Source organism: Fusarium proliferatum, assembly GCF_900067095.1.
Source record: "Fusarium proliferatum ET1 genome assembly, contig: FPRO_scaffold001, whole genome shotgun sequence".
Classification (NCBI taxonomy): Eukaryota; Fungi; Ascomycota; class Sordariomycetes; order Hypocreales; family Nectriaceae; genus Fusarium; species Fusarium proliferatum.
Window position 1 is genome coordinate 599,490 of NW_022194790.1, and position 23,962 is coordinate 623,451.

Sequence of the window (23,962 nt, forward strand, 5' to 3'; positions counted from 1 at the left end):
GTCGGCCGGGTTTAAGAGTCTCGCGGTTTGGTTTACCGATACAAATGCTAAAAAGCTGGATAACCTCGAGAATAACCTCGGGGAGTAAAGTAACCTGCGACTGTATTGGAGGACGTCAAAATAAACTCATCAGCGAGTTCCCCAACTCTACGGTAGTCTGTCGAAGTCTTTCTGTCATCTACGATCATTGGTCTAAGTTTCGAGGATAAAAATAAATATGGGGCCCATGCATTTCCTCGTTTTGCGCCCGGTTGCCTACAACTGCCACTCCACTACACTCATGCATCAAATCAACCAACTTTCCTCCCTCCACATCATCATCAAAGTTCGTCCCCTCTTCTTCCCCAACATTCACACAAAAGGATCGTCGAAATGGGTGGAGGTGATCTCAACTTGAAGAAGTCCTTCCATCCCGCGCTGCGGCGCAATCAACAGGCCGTTTGGGATGAAGAGCAAAAGGCCCTCGCCGAGCGCAAGCGAACACAACAGCGTATCGACGAAATCAAAGAGGAACTAAAAAATGAAGAAGTCCAACGAAAGCTCGAGGCTGCAGGAGGGAAGAAGCGCGTTGATCGCGTTGACTGGATGTACCAAGGCCCCAACGACGGAGAAGGTGGCACGACAGAAGAATCAGAAGCCTACTTGCTGGGCAAGCGGCGTATCGACAACCTTATCAAGGGCACAGATCATAAGAAGTTAGAGAAGGATGCGGGGGCGGAGAGTTTCATGGCGCTGCAGAATGCGAACACTGCGAGGGATACAGCTGCAAAGATTCGCGACGATCCATTACTGGCTATCAAGCGACAAGAACAAGCTGCGTACGAAGCCATGATGAACGACCCGATTAAGCGCCGACAGTTATTATCTTCAATGGGAATTGATGATGAGAAGAAGAAGGAAAAGTCACGGAGGAGAGAAGACCGACACGACAGGCACCGAAGGCGGCATCGTCATCGCAGCGCGGATCCTGACGATAGACACCACAGACGACGACGCTCTGATTCGCGATCGCGAAGCCCACGACGCCGCGATGATTCAAGAGAAGATCGGCACAGGCGACGCAGAGACGATAGTCGAGATGACCGTTCGCGGCGAAGACGCGACGATTCAGAGGACAGAGAACCTAGACGTGAGCACCGCTCTCGTCATGAGCGACCACGCGACGAGCGCCCCCGCGAAAGTCGAAGGGATTTCCGAAGAAGTTACCCCGACTCTCGCGACAGGCGGCCCCGATACAACGAAGAAGACGATAAAGCCAAGGAGGAAGAGCGGCAGCGCAAGTTAGCCGCCATGCAGTCTGCAGCAACAGAGCTTGACGAAGATCGCTCAAAGCGTCTTACGGCACTGGAACAACAGGAGGCAGCACTTCGCGAAGCAGACGACAAGGCTCGAGAGCGTGGAGGTGATCGCAGCTTCATCAACAAGCTGCATCAACAAGCAAGCCACAAGGGCCTTGCGGACCGTATGGGCGGATCGCGTCGTGGATATCAAAGGGACGAAGATTAGAAATGGATTCTACATTGGGCGGCCTCTGTTAAGTTGCACAATTACGTTTTGAACGACATGATTAGATTGGTACTGTCAGGTTGAGTTGTCGGCACAAACCGAATCAAGGTTTGAATAGAAACAAGTCTCTTGTCCAATATTGAGCAAGCTGGCTTTTCCAGTGTTGCAATATCGCCTCTTCCGCGTGATACCTACAGCTCCTGCGGGCGGAAAATAAACGAAGCCACATTGATGTTACGACTCAGTCGCAAAGCCACCATGAATCGTCACTGCACCCGACTCAACTCAAATTCAGGTACAAGTTTCAGGTACCGCTTCTCTCTCATGCACAGGACATGATTAGTTATTCGCAATGATTTACGACGTAGCATCAGTGTCATCGAACTAAACACTATCGAATTAAAGACTCGGAGCTTAACCCTCTTTGGCGCATTCAATTGAACCGGGACTTTAAAAGAGGCAATCTTGGTAGCGACGGGTGAAAGAGCCAATTAACGTGACGGGTCGACGCTACTGCAAGAAAAAGAGAAAGTGGTTCCACAGGATGTGCAGAAAAAAAGGGGACACATTAAAGAGAGACAGAAACAAGCCCCCTAACTTACAGTGGCATTTGGGAGAGTTTTATTCTGTCATGTGGTTGCATATCCCCCCTCAAGAGGCGCCGAAAATGGGTAATCCCTGCCCGCTTTCCTCGCTGTCGACTCCACTGCTCGAGAGGACCCAAGGCCTAGAGTTCCAGTGCCCCCCATTTTCCCTTGCGCTGGCCTCTCTCTGACCTCAACTTCCATTTCACAACCTTGCATCTCTATTCCTCTTCCGCGACCTGGAAAAACGACCATTCATTTCCTAACCCCTACATTCAACGGATCAATTCGCCTTGCCGTCTATCGATATCTGCCAACGGTTTCTTCCTCGCCTGCGAATTCGATCTGCGCACGCCAGGGCCCTGCACGGAACCGAGATTCAACTTATTTCAAACGACGCGAAAAACCAAGCCGTCTTTTCCTTTTTCTTCTGCAACCTACGAAGAGAAACCCACGACTTGAATCACGTTTGTCAGAATGCCTGCTCTTTGTGGAGGATCTAAAACTGTGCAGCGAAAGCTGGTGTTGCTGTGCGTAACATACGACGAGGAATGGGAGGGCATTGCGCTGATCTGATTTAGGGGTGATGGTGCTTGTGGAAAAACATCGCTGTTGAACGTCTTTACGAGAGGGTATGTTCTCAGGGAGATGCACGTGAAGAGAGAGGCTCATTGATTGTAGCTACTTCCCTACTGTCTACGAACCCACCGTCTTTGAGAACTACGTCCACGGTACGATACACGCCTCTTCTGCGTACACGCATCGCTAACGAACGCAGACATCTTTGTCGATAATGTACACATCGAGCTGTCCCTCTGGGACACAGCAGGCCAGGAAGAGTTCGACCGATTACGCTCCCTATCCTACGGTACTTACCTCCCGATACCTACCAACTCCAACCAAACTGAACTAACACTCTGCAGACGACACAGATCTCATCATGCTCTGCTACTCCGTCGACAGCAAAGACTCGCTCGAGAACGTCGAATCCAAGTGGGTAGGCGAGATCGCCGACAACTGCCCCGGCACCAAACTCGTCCTCGTAGCACTAAAGTGCGATCTCCGCGAGCAAGGCGAGGAAGAGGAGAACGAATCAGGCGAACCCCGCGAGAAGCGCCCCATGATCAACTACGACCAGGGCCTCGAGGTGGCGCGCCGCATAAACGCCCTCCGGTACCTTGAGTGCTCCGCCATGAAGAACAGAGGTGTCAACGAGGCCTTCACCGAGGCGGCGCGTGTTGCGCTCAGCGTCAAGAAGGATCGTGAGGAGGGCGGATGCACGGTTATGTGAACATGATACGATCGATACGAGCGTTTTTAATATCGAATACGAAGACCTACCTGTCATCCCATCGAATGTGATCGAACGAAAGCAGGGATGTGGACTCTATTCGGCACCCATGGTTTATTTTTAGCCCGTCATGGGTATTTTTCACTGTATATATCGTGCGGCAAAAAGCACATAGGGAACCCTGGTGTTGTGCGTTGTTTTTCTGCTATTTACTATTTACATGCTATTTTCGCTCGGGAATGCGAGGCAAATTAGCGGGAGGAGTAGACTACTTGAGGGAGTCATTTTGTCGCGCTCTAGTTACAAATACTTTATTTTTTTTATGTCTACCGATTTCACCTCACGGCATTTGCTTTTGTGTCTTCAATTGTTCATTTATCGCGTGTCTTGATGATATGGCTCTGACTCTGTCTTTTGGTGAGACCAATGTGCTGAGACTTTGAGGGGCAAAAGTGCACAGCCACGCTGACGAAGGAGCACGATGAGATATCGACAGAGCGAGGCCAAGCATTGAGAAGAGGATGGACTGTAGATCTTTTGATCCACAGAGATCGTAGGCTACTGTATGAGATTGATGATGACGGTCAATTAAGTTGCGGAGTGTAACCGTTGATAAACTCTAAACATGCAACGTCGACACTAGAATCCTCGCATCTTGCTTGGCAACCGTGTTACATTCCACTCAGCACCCCTCAAACTGGTATGATATCAGAGGCATTAATACATCATATCCCAAACTGATCATCTTTCTTACACCAATAAATGTCACTCTTGATGCTCTGAATGTCATCACCGTCAACGCCACTGATACCGTCATCTCCACATCGTGATTGGCTGGACCCTTGCGACCCTGCGCGCATGCATTGACGTCACGGTAATAAAGCAGGTTTGAAGCTTGGGCGATCGTAGTTGGGAATGGCATCAGAGGTAGGGATGCGAAGTAATAGAAATAGAGGCCAAGAGACGCCTAGATTCTTATCAAAAGCTTCTTTTTTATTCTCCAGACTATCCACTTCTTCACTCATCACTTACACGATATCCACTACCACTTACACGGTTCACACTACGCCGTGACTTACACACTACACTTATAACCTGCCACTCTAAATCATCATCATGGGTCTCTTTGGTCGTCGTGAGCCCTCCCCAGAGCCAATCCGCGAGGAACCCCCCCGCAAGCACGGCCTCTTCTCCTCCTCATCCCGTCACGAGCCCACCTCCACACGAACATCCACATCCTCCCACCACCGCCACTCCCGCGGCTCAGCCTCCTCCTACGACCGTCGACACTCGCGCTCATCATCCCGCTCCCCGTCCCGTCGTACCTCCAACGGCGGTGGCTTCTTGTCTCGTCTGGGCGGAAACCGCAACGAGCATGACCCTGCTGTGCTGGAGGCCAGGGAGCGAGTCCAGGATGCTGAGAGGGCCGAGCGTGAGGCTGATCGTGCCCTGGAGGAGGCGAGACTTAGTGTGAGGGAGGCCAGGGAGCATGTTAAGAGATTGGAGGTTGAGGCGAAGGAGGATTCGAGGAGGGCCAAGGTTAAGCAGATGGAGGCTAAGGAGATGTCTAAGATGGGACGGTCTCTCGGACGTAAGTATTTGTGATGATGTGTGATTGAACTGGACGCTGACATATTGACAGGCCACGGATATTAAAAATCCGCCAAAGAAACAGAGAACTGCAACCAGTGGGGTGTATGAGTAATCTTGTTCTGTATTATGACTGTATGAGAAGACAAGCACACGTATACGACGGAGCTATCAAGGAGTTATGAAGCAGCGTTCTAAATGAGTAACTGACATTTTAATAACCATATGCGTCTTTCGAAGCGCCCAAAATCCATGCCAAAGTGTTTCTAATAAATCTCTTGTCACATGCCAGTTTGCTTGTAATATGTAACAGAAGCTCGTAGCCCAAACGCTATGCTATAGACGACACGTGGTTTAATCATCACTTTCACCAGGAAGTTAGTTTACAAGACTCAATAAAAAGTTTTTAACTACGTAGCGCCGTATAATCAAGAGTCATTGCGTTCAAAAACGGTGAACCGTTTCCAAGGACAATTTTCCAATGGTGGCCGATCTCACATGCCACTGGCCTGAATGTCCAGGCCACGTACCAAAACCTTGATGTACCTTTCTAATCCATCCAAAGCTCATACGAAAAGGCTGTATCCAACAATCAAGATTGTTCCATGTCCTCAGCACGAGTTACTCCATCCACCGCCAGGTGGTTACGACCTCCGATACCCGCACCACACTCAGGACATCGAGCTTCCTCCATTGGCATACCGCACTCCCCGATCGCGAACTAGTAATTTAGTTAGGAAAAGTAGCTAAGTTTGGGATTAGAACTCACAGGATGCCCGTTGACACAGCAATACCAGTGCCCAGAGTGAGTGGCAATGCCATCTCTGCCACTCACCATGGCACTCTTGATCGACGCCAGTTCCTCGGGTGTCACTTCTTCGTAACGAGGTTCAAAAAGTCCAAGCATGGCTTGAGCTCGCTCTTTCATTTCATCGCTGTTCCCGAGCTGGGAACAATGCTCTAGTGCTTTGTGGAGGAGTTGGCGGGCAGTGTTCATTCGGTCCTCAACAGCCTCTGTATTCTTTTCCTCAGACTTTTGAACTGAAGACTTGTCAGCGGCCTGTGACCGCCAGGCGAGTAGCTGAGAAACTCTAGCAAATGCCAAAGTTGCCGCAACGACGATTCGAGGAAGTTTGGCTTGTTGGGCTTGTTCAATGAGCTTCTCGCAAGAGCGTAGTACTTTGGGCATTGATGGAATAGTTTGTTCCTTAATCCATCCTCGAAGCAAGTCGCCGCCAGCCGTGTCCTTCCAATTTTTGAGGAAAGTAATGAAATCTTTGAGCTTTATCTCCAGAGCCTTGATCACGAGGAGGTCTGCCCCCAGAACAATTTGGCTGTCAGAAGCTGGTGGCGAGAGACTCAAGGCTTCCATCCGTCGAATGACAGGCACCGAATCACCGGTAGCCTTGGCGCGAGAAGTCGCGATCGCGTCGAAGAGGACTTTGGTAGGCTGGTTCTCTTCATTCATGTTCTTCACAAGAGCTTTGCCCACCGCTGTGAGCTTGTCCAGTCCCTCGTATCGTTTACTTGGTAGTACGCCAACCCCATTGTTGAGTCCATAGGCCTGACGATTGGAGTCAAGCTTGTCTTCGAGAATTCGAAGTTGCTGTTCGAGGCTATCAAGTTGCTCACGGCCTGTGATCATGAATCGCTTGCAGATCTGATCCATGACGGCTCGGTTGATGAGTCGGTTGTATCGCTTGATTGCGAACTGTCGAATCGGTCGCTTGCAGTCTGGACAGAAAGGTACTTTAGTCGAAAGAGACCCGGCGATATCCTTCAAACCACAGAAACTCCCTTCTCTGTCTCTGGTATAGACCTCATCCAGACCTACCAAACCATCAAGGGTTTCTCCAGTGAAGAAGTGGCCGCAGCTCAGTACCACGACCGGGCTTTCGTCTAGATCAACTTCGGCATATGATAGGAACTCTAGCAGATCAACTCGCTGTTCACCTTTATCGCCGCACTCCTGACAATAACCAACGGGACAATCTTCTCCGCAGAAGCTTGGGCACTGATGACCACAGGGAAGTACTCTGGTGCATCATTCATCGCAAGGGAGGCGGTCGCATGGCGCTGAGCACGGCATTGAACAAGATCCTTGACGAGGACAAGCCCAAGTACACTTCTCGATACACGGAGCGCACGCCTTGTTGCAAGGCGAAGGACAGGCAGAGTGTGGGCATCGAACCTAAAAGACGTTAGTTTTCCAATCCCACTCCTGCAAATGTACAATAAACATACCTCACAAGGCGCTTGACATGAACCACATGGCTTCCCATCGTGGCAGATGCTAGTACATCTATGATTACAAGAGCCGTAAGGTCGATCACACTTCTTTCTACAGCTCCGATGAGCCACCTCGCCGTGTTCATTGCTACATCTGCAGCAGGTCCCAGTGCATTGATGGCCACATGAGTGTATGTAAGAGCAAGGCTGGGGGCAACGGAAACCTTCAGAGTTAACATCAGTGAAGCAATGGACAGATACAGTGTGGCCACAGCGGGCTACAGTCTTTTCGACCTGCGCATCACACGTTACTGATGCCAAATCGAGTGTTTGGTAACACTTCAGTGTCTGTTTGATGTGGCCGCACGGAAGTCGAATATCGTAGACCTTGACCATACAAGGACCACATCTTTCGCCACAAAGTTTCTGACATTCGTGATCACATGTCTTTCTGATGCGAGGGCAAGGCTGCTGACAAGAGAACGCATCGTGAAGCGTCTCTGAATGGCAACGTGCCTGGCATCGATGGCCACATGGTTCGAGTCGTCGGGAACAGGGAAGAATACAGCCACCTTCAGGGCTCTTCAACGCAAAATCTGCTGGCTCAGAGCATGTGAGAGGGGTATCTTTGTGACGAGGACAACACAGTTCAATCTCATTGCCAACACAATCAGCCAGAGAGAGCTGCTGGTGAACATCGGCCCACATCGGGACGTTAAGATAGGTCTCGGAATTTCCAATCAAGTACATTCCGTTCTTGGCTCGGCTGAGAAGAACATTGATTCGATTCTCTGTACGAAGGAAACCTACTTTGCGCTGTGCGTTGCTTCGAACCAGGGATACGATGATGACTTTGGCTTCCTCGCCTTGAAAGTTGTCGACTGTGGCAAGGCGAATGGTTTGGAGGAGTTGCTTCTTCTCGATCATCTTTCTGTCGCCTCCATTTTCTGCGGAGTCATCTTCGAATCCTTCTTGTGCAAGCTGGTTCATGTCACGGTCACTCAGACAAATCTCGAAATCCTTGCCTAGCGCGGCACGAAGCTGCTGGAGCTGTCCAGTGTAAGGAGTGAGAAGCGCGATGTCTTCAGTTTTGTACTCTCCTTGTCGAACAAGGTGTCGAACGAGTGCAGTCGCCATTTCGGTCTCCCACACGTTGCTGTGCGACTTGACACGGGTTCCATCACCCCCAGTGTCCTCTGGATGATTATGGTCAAGCCAGAACAAGTTCTTGCGCATGCCAACGACATTACCAAGATCATTGACACTAGTGTGATCTTCGAGGTTGGGGTAAACTCGTCGGATGAGCTGCGATATTTCGGGTCTCATTCTGCGTTGGACGTTGAGTTGGTCAAATGGTGCTGGAGCAAGACCAGGCTCACCAGTAGCTCGTCGCTCGAATTGACTGCGATCCAGCTGCCAGTACCGTCCTGAAGCTGACTCGAGACTCAGATTGAAGTTGTTGATCTGTGGCCGGAGTTGTCGGTGGTCGCCGATTTAATGAAGTGCTCCACGCCAGACTTGAGGGAAGAGATGATGTCTGACTCTTTCAGCTCACCCGCTTCCTCGCACAAAACAACCTTGAAATCCAAGTTTCTCAACAACTCGATGCGTCCAGCCAAAGAAGTTGTTGTGATTCCAATGACATCAGCTCTAGTAAGAGTTCGTTCATCGACAGCATCGTGTGTTCGGTATATGGCTTTGCGGTGCCCGTCAAAGTCGTCGAGAGCTTCGTACAGCATGCCAAGCTGGTCCTCTTGTAGTTCTTCCAGCCAATGTTCCACGAGAATCCAACGCTCTGCTGGTGGTAGGAGATGAACGCTTTCCTCTGCGAGCTTTATGATGTCTTCCAGAGAAGTTTGCCAGTCTGTTGTTGGCGGAGGTCGGATTCCCATCCAGGTTTTGAGAGGATCCTTGCTGACCATCTCGAAACCTTCATCGTCTACCCGGCCCAGTTGTCGATAGATCAGGGGATACTTAGACTGTATGTGTCGTTCTAGTCCCTCCCAGCTCGCTCCCCTGCGGGCTTTGACCAACGTACCCAATGCACAAGCGGCGGATTCCAAAGACTTTTCCTGCTCGCTGTAGGCCTCACCTAGAATCTGAGCCTCGACCCGTGTCTTCGGGGTTTCTCTGCTGACAGTCCGAAGGTTTTTGCCATCAAGTTCTTCAGCGACACTACGTCCGCCAATGCGAATAATGGCATCGATTCCGACATCGAGGAGATGCTTAAGGAATTGATCCAACGCATGGTTTGTGTAGCATCTGTTTGGTATATTCGTTAGCGTGCCCGTTCCTTTCATACTATTATCCTTTGAGTGCCTTACATGATGAGAATTGGCCCCAAGTCTGCTTGTTCCTTGACAGCAAGCAAAGTTCTGACAAGCTGTACACCGAGATAGGACTTTCTAGTTCCGGGTGGACCTTGGATGAGTGCATACTCCCGTGTAAGGGCCCCAACCAGGCCAAGACATTGGCCATGATCCAGCCCCGTCGCGTCTTCGATCTCCTTCAAGTTGATGTTTTCAAGCTTTGAGTTAGGATCCAGGTAAATATTGCGGTTGCCGCCTTTTGTGATGGAGCGGAGCGGGAACATGAACCTAGCTTTACGAGCATACAAAGGCGGCTGCATGGGATGAACTCCTTCGGGAGCTGGGAGGATCCAATTCTGAAAGGCAATGTGGTTCTCGCGCTTAATCGTTTGTAGGTTCCTCAGGATCGGTATGAAGGTCTCAGGAATGATTCCGTTGAAGTCGACCAAGACACCCCCGACGTTCTCTCGGAAAGTTCGAACAAGAAAGTTGAGATCGCTCTGCTTGTGCGTTGCTAACTTCACTGTGATACTTGGCGCACTGCGATAGGACACCAGAGCACTCTTCGTTGTGTCCGACTTGCTGGACTCCACTCGATTGTTTTGGAGGTAACTTGTAGGAAAAGAAGCCTCTGATCTTGGTGCTCCGTGTCAGAAGTGACAAAACATAACAGTGTGCCTTCTCCCAGTCGAGGAGATCTTTGCCACCAGTCTCGTTGGTCTGCGGGCGACTTCCGGGCAATGTAGGTTGGTGCAGCAAATGAGACGATCGCTTCAAGGCCCCTTCTCTCATGGATGAAGATACGAGAGACAATTGACGAGTGATAGACTTGTGCCTGACTATTTCTGTCGGTCAACCGGGCAGTCGTGACATTGTCCGAGGCAAGAACATCTCGAAGAACATCGTTCACTGGGCCAAGTGTGTCGTGTCGGACAAGTCGAAATATCGAGTCGATATATCGTTGCATGGGATCTCGGAGGACGTGTGGGTGGAGGAAGTTTGTCGAAGGCAGATAGTCTTCATGCACGCTAGTAATCTCTCCTTGGGTTGGGAGAAGTGATACATCGGAGATATCTGCAAAATCATTGTCATGTCGACCGCCAGGAATTGCTACCGCTTGGGGGAACGAAGAGGTGACGAGCTTTGGCTCCTTACTGCTGTCCTTTGATGCATCTTGCGTTGCAAGAATACGGCCAGTTGAGCCAGAGACGACTCTCTTGATGATTTCCAGGCGAGTTTTGAGTCCATCTAGGTCGGCTTTTGATGCGCTCTCAGTTAACTCATCAACAAGTTTGTCCAATGACTTGAGAAGCCCGGGAGTTCCATCCGAGAACTGAGCTCGTTGGACCTTGCTAAGCAGTTCATGAAATGCTTTGATAATAACGTCAACCATACTTTTGATGGTAGAGCCCGGTGATCCGCCAGATGCTTTGATGTGTCTCAAGAGTCTATTGCACATGCGGGACAAAAGAGCAATTCCCTGTTCGCCGTTGGTGCCTCCCAGCAAGACATACATGGCGCCAACGTGGGGGTCGATGGATAGCGGTTTGATAGAAGGATGAGTGATGACTTTGAGAAGATTCTTGACACACATGAGCTGATTGCTTTCGGTAAATGTTGCGTTTTTGGAAACGTATGTGATCCATTCTGGACCATGGAAAGCGTCCTTGACAAGTTCTCTTGCCAGCTCTTGGTGTTTCTCCAGATTGTCGCCGTCTAGAATTTCCCGAGCACCTTTCCAGAGCTTATCAGCAAGCTGGAATGCGTCAGATGGGTCGAAGTCGTGTGTGGGCTTGCGTAGGAGACGCTTCCATTCGTAATACTCTTCACGGCTTCCAAGATCTTCAGGACGAAATGGCTTGTCCCTGGCACGATCTTGTCCAGCCGCGCTGCTGGCATCATGAGAGAACTTGCAGCTTTCTCCAAACTTGCACTGTCCTCTCTGGAAGTGAAAGCAAGGCTTACTGCTGTCTCTGGTCTCATTCGGTTCATTTCGCGGACCAGGAGGGCGACTGCCTCCTCTCCCTCCTCTCCAGCTCCCTCCTCTCCAGCTCCCTCCTCTCCACATGGCACCGAGGGACGCGGAAAGAGTTGATTATTCTGAGACAGATGTGATGTGTACGTTGATTGAGGTTGCAGGTTCTGTTGAGAGTGAGATGCAGATAGCTGTTGCTGTTGCTGTTGCTGTTGCAAAGGGGTTCAGGGAAGTGTGTAAGATAGGAGAAGAAATGGTGTAGGATGAGGGTTAAAGCACTTCACAGGTAGATAGGGAGGATTTTGCTAAATCTCTCAGCTTGTTTACTCCTTTCAACTGGCTACCTAACAGTGTTTAGTCAGTGGAGGGCCTCCGGCAGTGCCAGATGCAGCTGGCCGTCACTGGCGACGGAGCAAACGCGCGCATTCACTCATTAGAGCAATTGACATTGAGGATTCTACCTGATATGATAGGCTTCTGTTTGTTTGATGGGGTTTGGTCATACCCATCCATCCATGGCTTAGTTCTCGTTAATGGTGTTGTCACTGCCACTTCCCCTCCGAACGGCTTCGCCGTCCTTGGAGCATGAAGCAGGTGCACTGTCACCGCTGGCCATATTCCATGGATTCTTTGATGGAGATTAGAGAATGAGAATGTATTGGTAGCTTTGAAAGGCAAGGCAAACGATAAGTTCTTTGGAACTGTTGATTCCGGCCCTTATGGCCGTGAATCACTGCAGGCAATCGGATGCTCCTGCCTTTCGAGGACTCCCTCAAGGGACAAAAACACCGAACCTTATTATAGGCAGGGGATCAAAATAAACTTAGAAGAGAGTCCCCTAAGTTTAGACTAGATTTACCTAAGTATTTTTATCGCTTAGGGTCAAGGTCTTGATCACTACAGCTTCTTTCATTCACTCCTCTCGAGGAAGAAATGAACTTGACCTTGGCTTTCTAGCACTCGTGTAATTCGAAATATTGTTTGTGAATAGAACTGAACATGAATCTGTGGTATTCCAAAATATGTGTTCCTTTAAGGTAGTCTAGATGTCCTCCGTATTAGTGTCGCGATCCACATCAGCATGTCCGAAATCAGCAATAGAATCCACCCAAGAGGCCAATTCCTAGACGTTAGCATCGGAGAAAGCATTTTAGAACCTCAGGGTTTCTTTTGAGGACCCCAGTGTTTCTTAAACCCCTCTAGAAGCCATTTAGGACCAAGATGCTGAGCTTTCATTGCTCCCCTAGGTTGTCCAAATCTTGACTTACCCTACAGCTCTTAGTGCGGCGCCATCTCCCGTCTCACGTCAGAAGCTTAGCGACGATCAATCCCATGAGCAATTACTCCATCTGGAAATAACCACAGTAAACCAAAACCATCAAATACTCAAGCCTCACTGCATCAAACCAACATCAAATGGAGAGTAAAGTTACACAAGATGCATCACCCCGCGCGGCGCCTTATCAATCAAACACCCGAAATGACGCAACCACCCGCGCGCTTCGGACCTATCTCAAAGCCGATGGTGCAATATAGCGAACTGCCGATGCAATTGAATTAATAATGCTTCGCTGCCTCCTGCCGAGATCCCGCACATAGAGAAATGGCGGGGTTGTTCACTACAAGACTTGCAACAAGTCCTGCTCGGAATTTGTTCTTTTCGTCCAATTTAGCCAAGCAAATTACTACTCGACGTATCAACACTACTGTCAAAATGGGCTCTCAACCTCAAGCAGACATCACTCTCTACACCAACCACGCGTGCCCTTGTATGTATATCATATCGCGTTCATCATATACTCCGCTGACCTCTTGCCCCCGCAGTCGCGCACAGGGCACACATCACCCTCGCCGAACTTGGTCTCCCCGTCAAGGAGGAAATCATTGATCTCAGCACACCCCGAACCCCAGAGTATCTGCAGATCAACCCCCGCGGCCTCGTCCCAACCATCATCTACAACGGCGAGACCATCACCGAGTCCGCCATCGTCGCCCAGTTCCTCGCAGATGCGTATCCCAGCCATCTCCTCCCCGCGTCGACGGACAAGAACGGTCCGTTGACCAGAGCGAGGGTGGCCTTCTTCGCTGATGCGTACTCGAACAAGGTCCAGGCGCATATCGGAAAGGCTATTTACAGGGCTCAGACGGAGGACGAGGTTAACCAGGCCGTGGACGATGCCGTTGCTGGTATTCTCAAGGAGGTTGAGCCTCTCCTCAAGAACGCGGCGCCTTTCTTCAACGGGAGCGATAAGCTCACCTTTGCAGAGGTACCCAAGCCAAAAGACCCGGGATGATTGTGATAGCTAACGAGAAACAGGTCCTCATTGCTCCATTCGTCATTCGATTGCTGTCGTTCGCCAAGCACGGCCTCCTACCAGCCAATCTCCTCTCCCGCCTCGAGAAAGAGACCCCCAACTTCTACAAGTGGGCGCAAGCCATCAGCAAGAACCCTAGCGTCCTGAAGATCTACGACGAGGACCTGGTCATCGAGTCAAGCAAGAGAGTGAGAGCCAAGTTTGCCAGCAAGGCCTAAGACTAAGATCAAGGTTGGGTGGGCTATGTATAGCCCAAGATAAATGACTGACCGCACGATCCTTGCCCTCGCAATGGGGTAGTTTAAATGGCAATGCAAGGATCAAGATTAATGTATCCGAAACTTAGGAAACATTGACTTGATATTCGCAGAGAAGGTTGTGAGAATGAGTGCAAATTGAGTTACCCTTTATGTTATGGTTATCATGAATCCAAAAAGTTTAAACCCGAATATGCAGAGCCTCCTGCTGCATTAGTTAGTTCGTCCCTCTAGTCCCAATTTCCAGATCTTGCATGCTCACCAAGCGCCAATAAAAAGAATCCCACTTCCCGCCCCCCTTTGCCCCTGTCGATCTACGACCAATCTTCCATTTGCCATGCCGTGTTCATATTTAGCAACAGCTTCTCTTTCTCTTTGGATTCAAATTTCAATCCAGCCAAGATTTCTCAAGTGGATATGCCAATTCGTTAGCCAGTCCTATATCCTGGTTCTAATTTCAGCGACGCAGCCATGGACACACTGATAGAACCCTTGTAAAAGCCCTTCCCGCCCAGGTCTTGGCGCGTCGCATGTCCCCTTGTAGGTGACACGCCGGCGCAGTTTAGATGCAGGCCTTCTGAGTGGTCTGAAATTAATCAAGGCCCATTCGATCTAGAGGTTTTGGCGATGGCCTCCTGAGAGCCCTGTCATGCTTGGCCTGCGAGAATGGGTCTTCGGTACTGGCACTCTTTTGTCTCCTTTTCTGCCGTTTGCCGCTTTTATTCTCTCTCTCCATTTCTTTTCTCTCTCTCATTATTCATGCGTGCTCTTTGAGTAGGTAGATCAACAAGTTCCTCTTTTCCTTTTGAGTTGTTCTTCTTTCCTTGTCCGTCAGTCACTCTGTCTATCTCATATTGCTTGATCCTTGGGTGTTTCATTCGTTTCATCACCCATTCACTCCTTTGATCTCGACAGACTCGACTCACTTCTTCATATCATTCATTTTACCTCTCTCTTTTTCATTTTGACAGACACTGAACTTGGATCGGTTAAATCACCATGCTTTCGCGATACATTCTTCCCGCGGCCGCCATCTTTGGCCTCGCGGCTGCTCAGACAACCTCGGACTGCAACCCTCTCAACGAAACAGACTGCAAACCCAACCCGGCTTTTGGAACCAGCTATCTCTGGCACTTCAACGACACCCCCTCCAGCGACCACTGGGACAACCACGTCGGACGCGTCACCTACGATGAGAAAGACGGCGCTTCCTTCACCGTCGCCAAGCAGGGCGACTCGCCTACTCTGCGCACTGCGTTCTACTTTTTCTTCGGCCGCACCGAACTCGTCATGAAGGCCGCTCCCGGTATTGGAATCATCAGCTCCATGATGTGGCTGAGCGACGATCTGGATGAGGTCGACTGGGAGATTCTGGGCGCGAATGACACCCATGCTTCGACGAACTACTACGGAAAGGGTGTTGAGGACTTTACCAAGGCGGGGTGGCACTATGTCAAGGGTGGTATGCAGGAGGACTACCACAACTATACGACGACGTGGACGAAGGATGAGCTGAAGTGGTACATTGACGGAGAGAATGTGCGAACGGTTGTTGCTAAGGATGATATGGATAGTTATCCTCAGACACCCATGAGACTGAGCATCGGAATCTGGGCTGCGGGTGATCCTACAATGCCTGAGGGAACTCGTCAATGGGCTGGTGGTGGTAAGTTGCGTGTCTCTAAAGACATTGAGTTGTGCTGACAATTTTCAGATACCGACTACGGAAAGGGTCCTTACACCATGCACGTCAAGAGTGTCTACGTTGAAGATGCCAGCACCGGAAAGGAGTACGTCTACGGCGATAAGACCGGCAGCTGGGAGAGCATTGAAATCGTCAAGTAAGTCACTTCCAATCCTCTCAATCTACCACCCAGGATCTCATACTAACCACAACCAGGGGCAACTCAACCGCCTACGAAGCCCTCTTCAAAGAACCCGAGAAGACTACCTCCGAGAAATGGGAAGCCCTCCCCGCCGGCACAAAGACAGGAATCTACGCCGGCGGCATCGGCGCCGCAGCCATCGGCCTCGGAGCTCTAGGCTTCTACTTCTGGCGCCAACGCGCCGCGGGTGCCAACGAGGCCAAGATGGCCAACGACAAGGCCGCCGCCGAGAACCACGATCTCATGTCCTACCGTGCCGGTGAGGACACAACGAACCAGGGTTTCGAGTACAGCGCTGCCAAGTACTCAAAGGTTCCAGCTCAGGATGCTGCTTAGAGTAGACGGGTTTAAAAACATAGAGTTGTGTTTTCCTTTTCCAGATTTTTTAGATGTTGCTTCTTATTTTTCTTTTTTTGTAATGGCATATACACACTTTTGTTTGGTTCAAGTTACATATACTGTAGAAAACCTACACAGGAACAGGGATATTTATAGCAGGTTTGGCGTTGATCAATTGAGATGCATTGTAAACTTACTCAACTTTATTATAAATCTCCGCGATCGGTTCAGATTGATAACCATGGTCGACGTGGTATTGAACGGACGATCCATACAAGTTCATCACCAAGAATGGTGCCGTAGGGCTGTCGTATAGAATTAACAAAACGGGATAGTTCATGGAACCATGAATGGTGGGAATTGATCCACATGGACTCCCGTTTTGTCAAAGTTAAACGATGCTTGGTTTGACGTTGGATGGCAAAATGTCAATTGAGTCGTTTCTAGGGCGTATGCGACAGAGACCGTCGCAAACTGCCGATACAGCTTAAAGACTGTGACAGAAAAGGGACCCTCCTGCATCGGAGCTAAATATTTTAAATATTCGAGAAGTCCAGTTGATCTTGGACAACTTGTTCTCTCAAACTCATTCTTCTCTTTTAGCCCTCAATTGAAGCAAGCAAGTGTTCTTCGTCAATTGTCGCCTCATTAGCCATACACTTTATCTCAACTGAGGTGTACTTTTTCTCAAAGCTGCGAGGGTGCGACAACATCTCATCTCACACCAAATTGAAGCTATTCACAACTCACACTCTCACTCACCAACAATGTCTCTCACATTCCGCCCCGCAACACCACAAGATGTCACCCCTCTCCGCGCCCTCGTAATGTCCGCCTACCGCGGCCCCGACTCCCGCGCAGGCTGGACAACAGAAGCCGACCTCCTCGCCGACGAGCGCATATCCTCCGCTGATCTCCTCGCCAAAATCACCGACCCCAACGGCGCAGTCATACTCGCATTCACAAGCTCCCCCTCCTCGTCTGGAACTTCAACACCAGAAGGCGACAGCGATCCCCGTCTCGTCGCGTGCTGCGAGGTTGTTCAGAAAGACTCTGAGCGCGCTTACTTTGGCCTCTTCGCCGTGTCGCCGAAACTTCAGGCTGGCGGGATTGGAAAGCAGGTGCTTGGGTATGCGGAGAACTATGCGGTTAGGAACTGGGGAACAAAAATCATGACGATGTGGGTTATCTGGACGAGAAAGGAGTTGATTGACTGGTATGTTAGAAGGGGATATGTAAAGACGGGGGAGAAGAGTCCGTTTCCGTATGAGGGGCTTGTTAATGGAAAGGCGTTGAGGGATGATTTGTACTTTGATCATTTGGAAAAGGTGTTGGCATAGACAAATATCAGAGGATTATAGACTGAGAGTGAAGAGGATAGTGAGAATTAGACTAATGAGATATGCGATTCACACAAACATCAAAATCACGGGAGAAAACAGTTGGTCAAGCAAATCGTCAATCATAGGCTACTCTGTCACGACGCTATATACATTCAACGACCTTATATGATCATCCCACCTTTTTCTTTTGGGTATCTCTCTTCTTATTGACCCTCAACCTGCTTAAGAATGCCCTCCAGGTTAATGCTCTTAGGTCTCTCGATAGGCAGACCCAGGGCCCGGTCCCAGATCAACTGAGCCAGAGGTCCAAGACCACGAGAAACACCAAATGTGGCAGTGTAGTACAGCGTCTCATGGAAGCCATAGTGGTGGAACAGGACGCCGGAAGAGCTATCGACGTTGGGGTAGGGGTTCTTGGTCTTGCCGTGCTTCTTGAGGACCTCGGGGGCGATGCGGCTGTTCTTCTCGACGAGCTGGAAGACGGGGTCGTTGGCGATCTCGGGGCGCGCGGCGGCGTAGTCCATGAGGGCTTCGAAGCGGGGATCGGGCTTGCGAAGGACGGCGTGGCCGTAGCCGGGGACGACGCGGCCTGAGTTGAGGGTCGACCAGAGATAGTCGTTGACGTCTTGCTCGGTGTAGTTGGCGGGGATGGCTTCCTTCATCTGGATGATCCATCGGAGAACCTCCTGAGCGGCGAGACTGAGACATGTTAGTAGATATTCACCGTTGGGAGGGGAAGAGAAGCTTACCCGTGAAGGGGTCCAGCGAGACCCTGGAGACCAGCACTGTAAGACAGGAAAGGATCCGACAGGGCACTTCCAACCAAGTGGGTGGCATGGGCAGAAACGTTACCACCCTCGTGATCACCGTGAAGAGCAAGGTAAAGTCTCAGAAGATCCTGAAAGTTTTCATTCTCCTTTCCACCCTTTCCAAGCATAGCAGCAAAGTTGTACGACCAATCCTGCTCAAGATCGACCTCAGCTGGCAGAGCACCACCACCACGATAAGCGTTCTGGTAGATCTTGGCAGCAATGGTAGGAAGCTTAGCCAGCAACGAGATACAATCGTCAAAGGTAGGCTCCCAGTAATCAGCCTTGTTAAGACCCTGCTCGTAAGCCTTGGCGAACTTGGACTCGTAGTTGAGCGCAGAAACAGCCATAGCGAATTGTGTCATGGGATGGAGATCCTTGGGGAAGTCATCGAGCATCTTTGAGATGAACTCTGGAATCTGCGCCTTCTCTGCAAGTTCGCGGGAGAATGTGCGGACTTGGTTCACAGAGGGAACTTGTCCGGTGAGGAGGAGCCAGAACATGGCTTCGGGGAGCATCTCAGTTCCCGTCTTTCCCTTGGGGAGCTCCTTTTGGCAATCCTTGATGGTGCGGCCGTGGAAGCGAATACCCTCGTTGGCATCGAGGACTGAACCTTCCCAGACCATGGCCTTGAGACCGCGCATGCCGCCGAGGGTGTTCTCGACCTTGACCTCGCCGAGGACCTTGTTAGAGTGCGCCTTGACCTTCTTGAGGAGCTCGCGCTTGGCGGGGATGGCCTCACGCAAAGTAGCCTTGAGATCAGGCTCTGCGGTGGCATAGCCGCGGACACCTGAGAAAGCGGCACGGGTGAGGGGCTGTAAAATGTGTGAGCTTTTGGTGTTCTTTTATCACATGTAAGTTGGTAGCTTACCTTGAGGGAGCCCAGAGCCCTGCGGGAGGATGTCAAGTTGAGAGCCATTGTGATGTGTGAGGAGGGGATACAGAGAGGATTGGAGTAAGGAAAGAATAAAAAAAAGAAGAAGATCAAATATGAGGAGTAGAAGAGATCAAGTATGAGGAGGGAGTTGGGCCGAGGGTTCCCAGTGGTAAACGAGCTGAAGCGGTAGGTGGGGGTGCCTCTGGTTGAATCTGGGGTAACAGCCGGGGGAGCGGGGGCATCCAACGAGAGTTGTTGACGGGCAGTTTGCACGTTTATTTTGTCATGCGGGGTTGAATTCAACTGTTATGACGCAGTGAGTGCGGAGAAGACGACAGTCTCACGATATGCTCATGAATATAAAAAGTGCACTATAGAACAGAGGAGGCTCTAGTGATACTCAAAACGCAATCATCTTCTGAAAATACTCCGTGCTGTCCACCAAAAGTCTCCCATCGAGGCCAAATCCCACGGTTATCATGGCGACTCCAACCGAGGAAACCCGCCATGAACCGACTTGAATGCCACGGCTCAAACATGCATCTCAGCCAATCAGCTTCGCGACTGTTTGCCGTACAAGCTCACCCATTGGCCAATTCGTCGGCAATGCTGCTTCTTAACCAAGGCTTTGCTGACATGCGATGAGTCTCCAACTTGTAAGCTGCTTTTTTGTCAAGCATTTATAAGGGACGTATAATTTTGGTTTGCTCGGTTACTGGAGCTGTTGGTCGGTAACCGGTCGGTCATCGAGTTTGGGTTTTGTTGTCATGATGGCTCAGCAGTGGGATCAATAGATAAATTAGAGATATTAGAAGAAGCTTTCTTTCATTTAGAATAACATTAGTATTGACTGGACTTAATCTTTTCATCTTTTGTCGTAGGCGCTGGCTGGTCTTGTAGCTATCACGGGCTTCAAATCATCCTGCGCAAGTGCTCGACTTTATTATTCATCCACTCCGTTATTCCCGATCTATCCACCACCACCACCACCACCACCACCACCACCTCTTTCTTCACCACATCCTCCTCCTCCTCCCTCTCTCATCCTCACAACAACACCCAAAATGTTGCGCAGACTATCAACTCGAGCTCCCCAGCGCCTCCTCTCCGCTTCCAAGCCCCGAAGCCTAGCACCCCTCCTCGCCATCCGCGCCATATCCACCACCCCCGTCGCAAAGATGTCGCAGCTCAGCACGCACGCTTCACAACCCGCCGACGCATTCCAGCTTCTGCCAGAGTCGCAAAAGGCCGGCGAGGCGGAGGATAGGCTGTATGAAGCCACCGTGAAGGAGATCGAGGCGTGGTGGGCGTCGCCGAGATATCAGGGTATCAAGAGGCCGTACAGCGCGGAGGATGTTGCGTCCAAGAGGGGCACGCAGAAGGTTCAGTATCCTAGCTCTGTCATGGCGCAGAAGCTGTTTAATCTGATCCAAGAGCGCGTGGCCAAGGGCGAGCCTATTCATACCAGTAAGTCTCCCACGATGCTCAAAAAGTGCACAGCTAACAGTTTGTAGTGGGCGCAATTGATCCTGTTCAAATGACCCAACAAGCTCCTCACCAAGAAGTCCTCTACATCTCAGGCTGGGCCTGTTCCTCTCTCCTGACCTCTACCAACGAGGTATCCCCCGACTTCGGCGACTACCCCTACAACACCGTTCCAAACCAAGTCCAGCGTCTAGCCAAGGCGCAGAACATGCACGATCGCAAGCAGTGGGACCTTCGTCGCAAGATGACAGCCGAGGAGCGCACAAAGACACCATACGTCGACTACCTCCGCCCTATCATCGCAGACGGTGATACTGGCCATGGTGGTCTGTCTGCTGTTCTTAAGCTCGCTAAGCTGTTTGCTGAGAATGGTGCTGCGGCTGTTCACTTTGAGGATCAGCTCCATGGTGGAAAGAAGTGTGGTCATTTGGCGGGCAAGGTTCTCGTTCCCATCGGAGAACATATCAACCGTCTTGTTGCTACGCGCTTTCAGTGGGATGTCATGGGCTGTGAGAACCTCGTCATTGCACGAACAGACTCTGAGTCCGGCAAGCTTCTCTCATCAGCTATTGATGTTCGCGACCACGAGTTCATCCTCGGTGTTTCGGACCCTTCCATTGAGCCTCTCGCTGAGACCATCCAGGCTATGGAGGCCAAGGGTGCTGTTGGCGCTGAGATCGATGCTTTTGAAGCTCAGTGGGTCAAGAACACCAAGCTCGTCACCTTTGACGAAGCTGCCGTCGCACACATGAAGAAGGAGGGCGTTTCACAAGCCAAGATCGACGAGTATCTCGCCGAGACCGAGAAGGACCGCGACATGGGTATCTCCCGCCGTCGCGGCCTTGCAAACAAGTACACCAAGGAGCCTGTGTACTTCAACTGGGACGTCCCCCGTACCCGCGAAGGTTTCTACCACTACCGCGCTGGCATGCAGGCGGCTACCAAGCGCGCTCTTGCATTCAGCCCCTACGCAGACCTTCTCTGGGTTGAGACAGGAGACCCCAACGTCGAGGTAGCTACTAAGCTAGGCCGCGCTGTTCGCGAGGTCAACCCCAACAAGGGCCTCGTGTACAACCTCTCTCCCTCGTTCAACTGGATGGCTCACGGTTTCACCGATGAGACTCTCAAGTCGTTCATCTGGGACATTGCCCGTGAAGGATTCGTTCTGCAGCTCATTTCCCTTGCTGGCCTGCACTCCAACGCTACAATCACAACTGAGCTGTCGCGCGAGTTTAAGAAGGATGGTATGAAGGCTTATGTTGATATTGTGCAACGCCGAGAGAAGGATCTTAAGTGCGATGTTTTGACACATCAGAAGTGGAGTGGCGCAAGCTACATTGATGGTATTCTGGGCGCTATCCAGAGTGGAAGCTCAAGCAGTAAGAGTATGGGCGAGGGAAACACTGAGGGACAGTTCCATTAGAGGGAGGCTAAGAGAAGGAAAAGCATGAATCGGAGTTTGGGTATCTTTTTGTATATTGACGAATGCTTTACAAATGATGTTGTATATGATCAGCCAGGTTCATCCTCGCGAGTGACGGCACGCTTATTGTGATGTGACAATTTATTTCATTATTGAATCATACTAATCGTTACTACAGATATCCCAGCTAAACCCTTCAAATCTTTTCATCCTTACAACGAGTCCTTGGTAGCATTGTTCTCAGGAGGAGGATGCGCAGGTCCCTCAGCAGTAACATAGCACTTGGTCATACCACCATCAACCGCGAAATCATGTCCATTAACAAAGCTCGACTCATCACTGGCCAAGAACAAAACAGCCTGCGCCTGCTCAACAGCCTCACCAAACCGCCCCATAGGGAAGTGAACCTCACGTCTGTGACGCTTCTCCTTATCATCACCGAGCCAGTCCTGCAGGAGCGGTGTGTTAAGTGGTGCAGGGCAGAGGTTGTTGAACCTGAAGCCCTCGCGGGCGTGCACCATGGCGAGTTCACGGGTGAGCGCGAGGACAGCGCCCTTGCTGGCGGTGTAGGCGAGCTGGGGTGTGGCGGCGCCGACGAGGGCGACGACGGAGGCGGTGTTGATGATGGAGGCCTTTGTCTTCTTGTTGCGGCGCAGCGAGAGGACGGCATGCTTGCAGCCGAACCAGACGCCCTTGACGTTGATGTTCTGGGTCAGGTCCCAGATGTTCTCGGGGGTGTTGACGGCGTCGTCGTCCTGGGCGTGCATGATGCCGGCGTTGTTGAAGAGGACGTCAATGCCGCCCCAGGAGTCGAGGGACTCGATCATGGCCTGGACTTCTGATTCCTTGGAGACATCGACTTTCTGTTACGAGTCAGTACTGCTGTTGGTGTGGTGGGGGAGGGTATTGGGACGTACGAGGATCTCAACGCGGGGAGCATTGGGGACGAGCTGCTTGACCTTTGCGGCGGCCTTTTCGAGAGCAGGCTGGGAGATGTCGGACATGAGGATGGAAGCGCCCTCCTTGGCGAAGAGAATGGAGGTCTCAAGACCAATGCCACTGCGATTGTCAGTATCGTATCATGCACCACAGCAAGACAAAGAGACATACCCTCCAGCGCCAGTGATGACGGCGTTCTTTCCAGCGAGACGGCCCATTGTGAATATGTGAAATAAGTTTTGAGAAAAAGACGAAGAGTGATAAGAGAGAAGAATCGATGTATGAAGAAAGAATGGCAAGTAAAGCGGTGGGTATCTCGTGAAAAATATATAGGATTCTGATGGGATGGACGGTGACACAATGAGGGGCAGAGGGGTCCTTAAGTTATTCCTTAAGCTTCCGTCTTATCGAAAGCGTCTGGAAGCTCCGATAAGCTGGAATGGGAAAAAGGGCGGTAGAGCTAAGGTCGTCTGATGCTCGTGGGCCAGTCATGGGAAAGATCGTGGAGATGGCATAGGTAATTCCGAGAACGGACGAGGGCGGTTGGCGGTTGCAGTGGAGGCTGTCATCGCGGCTATTATTAAAGATTGAGGGACAGTTGATGGGTACAGTATTAGTGGTTTGGTCAACTGTATGGGTCGTCATGGCTGAGGTGAGGTGAGCTGGGCTGAAGAGCTGGAGGGGAGCTTATCAGTGAGGATATGATATTGATAGAGATGCATGAGCTTGAAGATGATAACAAATGTGTTGAGTTCAATGCTGTCTTACAAGTAGTTCTACTTCCATCAGACATGTTCATCTGATC

General features: G+C 50.7%; 10 protein-coding genes across 10 annotated transcripts; 7 read left to right on the top strand and 3 right to left on the bottom strand.

The window, feature by feature from the left end:
- Window positions 1–372: 372 nt before the first annotated feature.
- FPRO_01916 (uncharacterized protein) lies at window positions 373–1,506 on the top strand (the record flags this gene model as incomplete). Its single annotated transcript, XM_031226162.1, has 1 exon — window positions 373–1,506. The coding sequence occupies one exon, from the start codon at window positions 373–375 to the stop codon at window positions 1,504–1,506; it is 1,134 nt and encodes a 377-aa protein (XP_031074557.1).
- Window positions 1,507–2,567: 1,061 nt separating this feature from the next.
- FPRO_01915 (putative rho3 protein) lies at window positions 2,568–3,381 on the top strand (the record flags this gene model as incomplete). Its single annotated transcript, XM_031226173.1, has 5 exons — window positions 2,568–2,620; window positions 2,672–2,722; window positions 2,772–2,821; window positions 2,869–2,958; window positions 3,014–3,381. 5 exons carry the CDS (start codon window positions 2,568–2,570, stop codon window positions 3,379–3,381), a joined length of 612 nt encoding a protein of 203 aa, XP_031074558.1.
- Window positions 3,382–4,497: 1,116 nt separating this feature from the next.
- FPRO_01914 (uncharacterized protein) lies at window positions 4,498–5,037 on the top strand (the record flags this gene model as incomplete). Its single annotated transcript, XM_031226184.1, has 2 exons — window positions 4,498–4,972; window positions 5,024–5,037. The coding sequence occupies 2 exons, from the start codon at window positions 4,498–4,500 to the stop codon at window positions 5,035–5,037; spliced, it is 489 nt and encodes a 162-aa protein (XP_031074559.1).
- Window positions 5,038–5,563: 526 nt separating this feature from the next.
- FPRO_01913 (uncharacterized protein) lies at window positions 5,564–11,577 on the bottom strand (the record flags this gene model as incomplete). Its single annotated transcript, XM_031226195.1, has 8 exons — window positions 5,564–5,692; window positions 5,741–6,898; window positions 6,946–7,162; window positions 7,216–7,424; window positions 7,483–8,664; window positions 8,712–9,462; window positions 9,525–10,032; window positions 10,089–11,577. The coding sequence occupies 8 exons, from the start codon at window positions 11,575–11,577 to the stop codon at window positions 5,564–5,566; spliced, it is 5,643 nt and encodes a 1,880-aa protein (XP_031074560.1).
- A 1,621-nt stretch (window positions 11,578–13,198) lies between these two features.
- Window positions 13,199–14,017, top strand: FPRO_01912 (uncharacterized protein; the record flags this gene model as incomplete). The annotated part of the gene is made up of 3 exons (XM_031226206.1): window positions 13,199–13,253; window positions 13,309–13,751; window positions 13,802–14,017. 3 exons carry the CDS (start codon window positions 13,199–13,201, stop codon window positions 14,015–14,017), a joined length of 714 nt encoding a protein of 237 aa, XP_031074561.1.
- A 1,038-nt stretch (window positions 14,018–15,055) lies between these two features.
- FPRO_01911 (related to putative glycosidases) lies at window positions 15,056–16,278 on the top strand (the record flags this gene model as incomplete). The annotated part of the gene is made up of 3 exons (XM_031226217.1): window positions 15,056–15,722; window positions 15,771–15,897; window positions 15,957–16,278. The coding sequence occupies 3 exons, from the start codon at window positions 15,056–15,058 to the stop codon at window positions 16,276–16,278; spliced, it is 1,116 nt and encodes a 371-aa protein (XP_031074562.1).
- Window positions 16,279–17,048: 770 nt separating this feature from the next.
- On the top strand, window positions 17,049–17,621 carry FPRO_01910 (uncharacterized protein; the record flags this gene model as incomplete). Its single annotated transcript, XM_031226228.1, has 1 exon — window positions 17,049–17,621. The coding sequence occupies one exon, from the start codon at window positions 17,049–17,051 to the stop codon at window positions 17,619–17,621; it is 573 nt and encodes a 190-aa protein (XP_031074563.1).
- Window positions 17,622–17,827: 206 nt separating this feature from the next.
- On the bottom strand, window positions 17,828–19,352 carry FPRO_01909 (putative methylcitrate synthase; the record flags this gene model as incomplete). Its single annotated transcript, XM_031226239.1, has 3 exons — window positions 17,828–18,323; window positions 18,374–19,248; window positions 19,305–19,352. The coding sequence occupies 3 exons, from the start codon at window positions 19,350–19,352 to the stop codon at window positions 17,828–17,830; spliced, it is 1,419 nt and encodes a 472-aa protein (XP_031074564.1).
- Window positions 19,353–20,374: 1,022 nt separating this feature from the next.
- On the top strand, window positions 20,375–22,218 carry FPRO_01908 (putative isocitrate lyase; the record flags this gene model as incomplete). The annotated part of the gene is made up of 2 exons (XM_031226250.1): window positions 20,375–20,777; window positions 20,825–22,218. 2 exons carry the CDS (start codon window positions 20,375–20,377, stop codon window positions 22,216–22,218), a joined length of 1,797 nt encoding a protein of 598 aa, XP_031074565.1.
- Window positions 22,219–22,430: 212 nt separating this feature from the next.
- FPRO_01907 (uncharacterized protein) lies at window positions 22,431–23,375 on the bottom strand (the record flags this gene model as incomplete). Its single annotated transcript, XM_031226262.1, has 3 exons — window positions 22,431–23,081; window positions 23,136–23,277; window positions 23,329–23,375. 3 exons carry the CDS (start codon window positions 23,373–23,375, stop codon window positions 22,431–22,433), a joined length of 840 nt encoding a protein of 279 aa, XP_031074566.1.
- Between the last annotated feature and the right edge of the window lie 587 nt (window positions 23,376–23,962).